This window comes from Pundamilia nyererei, unplaced genomic scaffold (assembly GCF_000239375.1).
Source record: "Pundamilia nyererei isolate P.nyererei 1_Seehausen unplaced genomic scaffold, PunNye1.0 scaffold00044, whole genome shotgun sequence".
Lineage (NCBI taxonomy): Eukaryota > Metazoa > Chordata > Actinopteri > Cichliformes > Cichlidae > Pundamilia > Pundamilia nyererei.
The window spans coordinates 883,215-885,353 of record NW_005187445.1 but is presented as its reverse complement, the minus strand read 5'-3'; the positions used below and the strand labels follow the sequence as shown (position 1 = coordinate 885,353).

Below are 2,139 nucleotides of genomic sequence, written 5' to 3'. Positions count from 1 at the left end.
AAAAATGTGATCGATTGTTTGTTTGTGACTTCTTTTTCAGGTAATGTGATGAATATTTTTGCAGTCTTGTGATTTACTGCTGACTGGCGCCCCCCGTCGCCGGCCTTTCGGTACTGCATACAGTGGCTGTTTCTCTCCAAGGTCCTGAAATATTGGGGTCCCAACTTGCAACTGCTTTCTTCATCTTGATGGACTATTTTCTTAATATTATTCTCTCTCAAAACTAAAACATCGCAGCAAAGTCCCACAGAGCCGGAGAGTTTCTCCACCTCCACCTTCCCCTTGAAAGATTTCCCTTGTCATCCTTTTAAACGGCTCAGCTACTTTAATCCTGACGGCTGGCCGCCGCGAATATATGCACGCGTTTGTTTTAATACTCCTCACCGTTGTGTGCCCGCATAGATAAACTTAATTGCAGTCTTCATTTACACACCGCAAGAAATGACCAGAAAGCGGCTTTAATTGGATTTATGGGCTACAAACTGGCGGTGAGCAGAATGGCCCGCAGCCTCTGAGCTGCACCGGCTTTCTGCATGTGGATATGAAATGACAGGCTACAGATGGTCCTTATTTTTTTCCCTTCTCTCTTTGGGGGCCAAATTCAAATCTGTGATCCATTACGCATCACAGATTTTGTGAGGAGTTGATGGTGCGTTTTCTTCAGTGATTTCGTGGCGTTAACCTGTGAAAATGGACCCGGCAAAGAAAGGTATGGTCTGTCAGCCTTTCAGGAATGTGTTTAGTATACCTCCGCGCGTAACATTTGCTATGTTTTATTGCACTGTAAAGCTATTCTGAGTGGGAACAGACAAACGTAAGATGTGCATAAGCATTTTTGTCATGACGCTTTTCTAAAAAGTAACAAAACCTAACTAGTAAAATAAAAAAAGGGCTTTTTTAATAACCAGAAAATGCACAGCTGGTCTCATATTCAAAGTTTTCTTACTAGGGCAGACAGTTTATGTCTTGGCTGCTCGTTTAGTTTGTTCACGGATGGGATGATAAAAGTACCCTCAGGCTTATTCTCTGTGCAGTGCCTTGTCAACAGGTGTTCGTGGGTCTACTTGGGGATAGGGCTGGGCTAAGTGCCACGCTGCTCCCACTAAAGAAGTAGGTCACATCTGGTCTTATAATATGAGGCCTCCGGGACAGAATACCTCCCTGTTGCCACAGCCACATGTCAAATCCTTTCCTAATTGTGTTAGATAATAAAATCTGAGCTCACATAAGCAATGCTAGAGCAACATGACTTGAAACTGTGTGCAAATGCACACTGGAACTGGACAAAACATTGTTTAACTTGCTTTTTTATTTTTTATTTTTATTTTTTACACTGAATCTATTCCCCAAAATAAAAGAAACAATTACCTTGCATGTATATATCCTTACTTACAATAAAACAACTCAACCCATGCCCAACAGAGCTAACATTCACTGTGTGTGAAAATGCGCATTTTCACCCTGCCTTTTTAATCTTTATGTATATATTGACTTATTTATTTTCAGATGCCCTCCCTGGGGGCGATGCAGGCAAATCAGACACCCTCGGGTCAACTGGCTCGGTCAGGAAAAGAGGAGGGGGCGCCAAGAAGGCGATGCAGGCAAACAAGTCTGCCCTCAGGGCCCCCCGAGCTCTTTGCTGCCTCACCCTTAGCAACCCCATCCGGATGGCTGCACTGGCCCTGGTGGAGTGGAAATATCCTTTTCTCTGAGAGAGTTGCTGTGTTTGTCTCTGCACATGTAGTGTGTTTTGGTTTGTGTATGTTTAATCCTGCATATGACGCACATTCATTAATAATCATTTGTTTCATCAATTTTTCCTGGAGAGATACATTCACAAGGCCTGCTCTTGCCTTAACTAGAGTCTGCAAGCCCTTTGACATTTTCATTCTTCTTGCCATTTTTGCCAACTGTGTGGCCATGGGTGTCACCAAGCCGTTTCCAGATGATGATTCCAACCCTACCAACCACAAACTAGTAAGTGTTCAGTGAACAAATATAAAATAATTTAACAAAGCCACCAAAAATATACAGGTTGGGCCATTTATATGGATACACTGTAATAAAATGGGAATGGTTGGATACTGGATGCCTGTGTTGGCATTTCTCCTGCAGTGTTGCTATCAGTGTGTGAAGAGC

General features: G+C 43.0%; 1 protein-coding gene across 1 annotated transcript in view; it reads left to right on the top strand.

The window, feature by feature from the left end:
- Positions 1-321: 321 nt before the first annotated feature.
- cacna1fa (calcium channel, voltage-dependent, L type, alpha 1F subunit a) overlaps positions 322-2,139 on the top strand; it is a 23,762-nt gene continuing 21,944 nt past the window's right edge. The window contains exons 1-3 of the mRNA XM_013910509.1: positions 322-709; positions 1,507-1,696; positions 1,872-1,977. Coding sequence (XP_013765963.1) covers positions 691-709; positions 1,507-1,696; positions 1,872-1,977 — 315 coding nt within the window. The 5' untranslated portion in view covers positions 322-690. The remainder of the gene's footprint in view (positions 710-1,506; positions 1,697-1,871; positions 1,978-2,139) is intronic.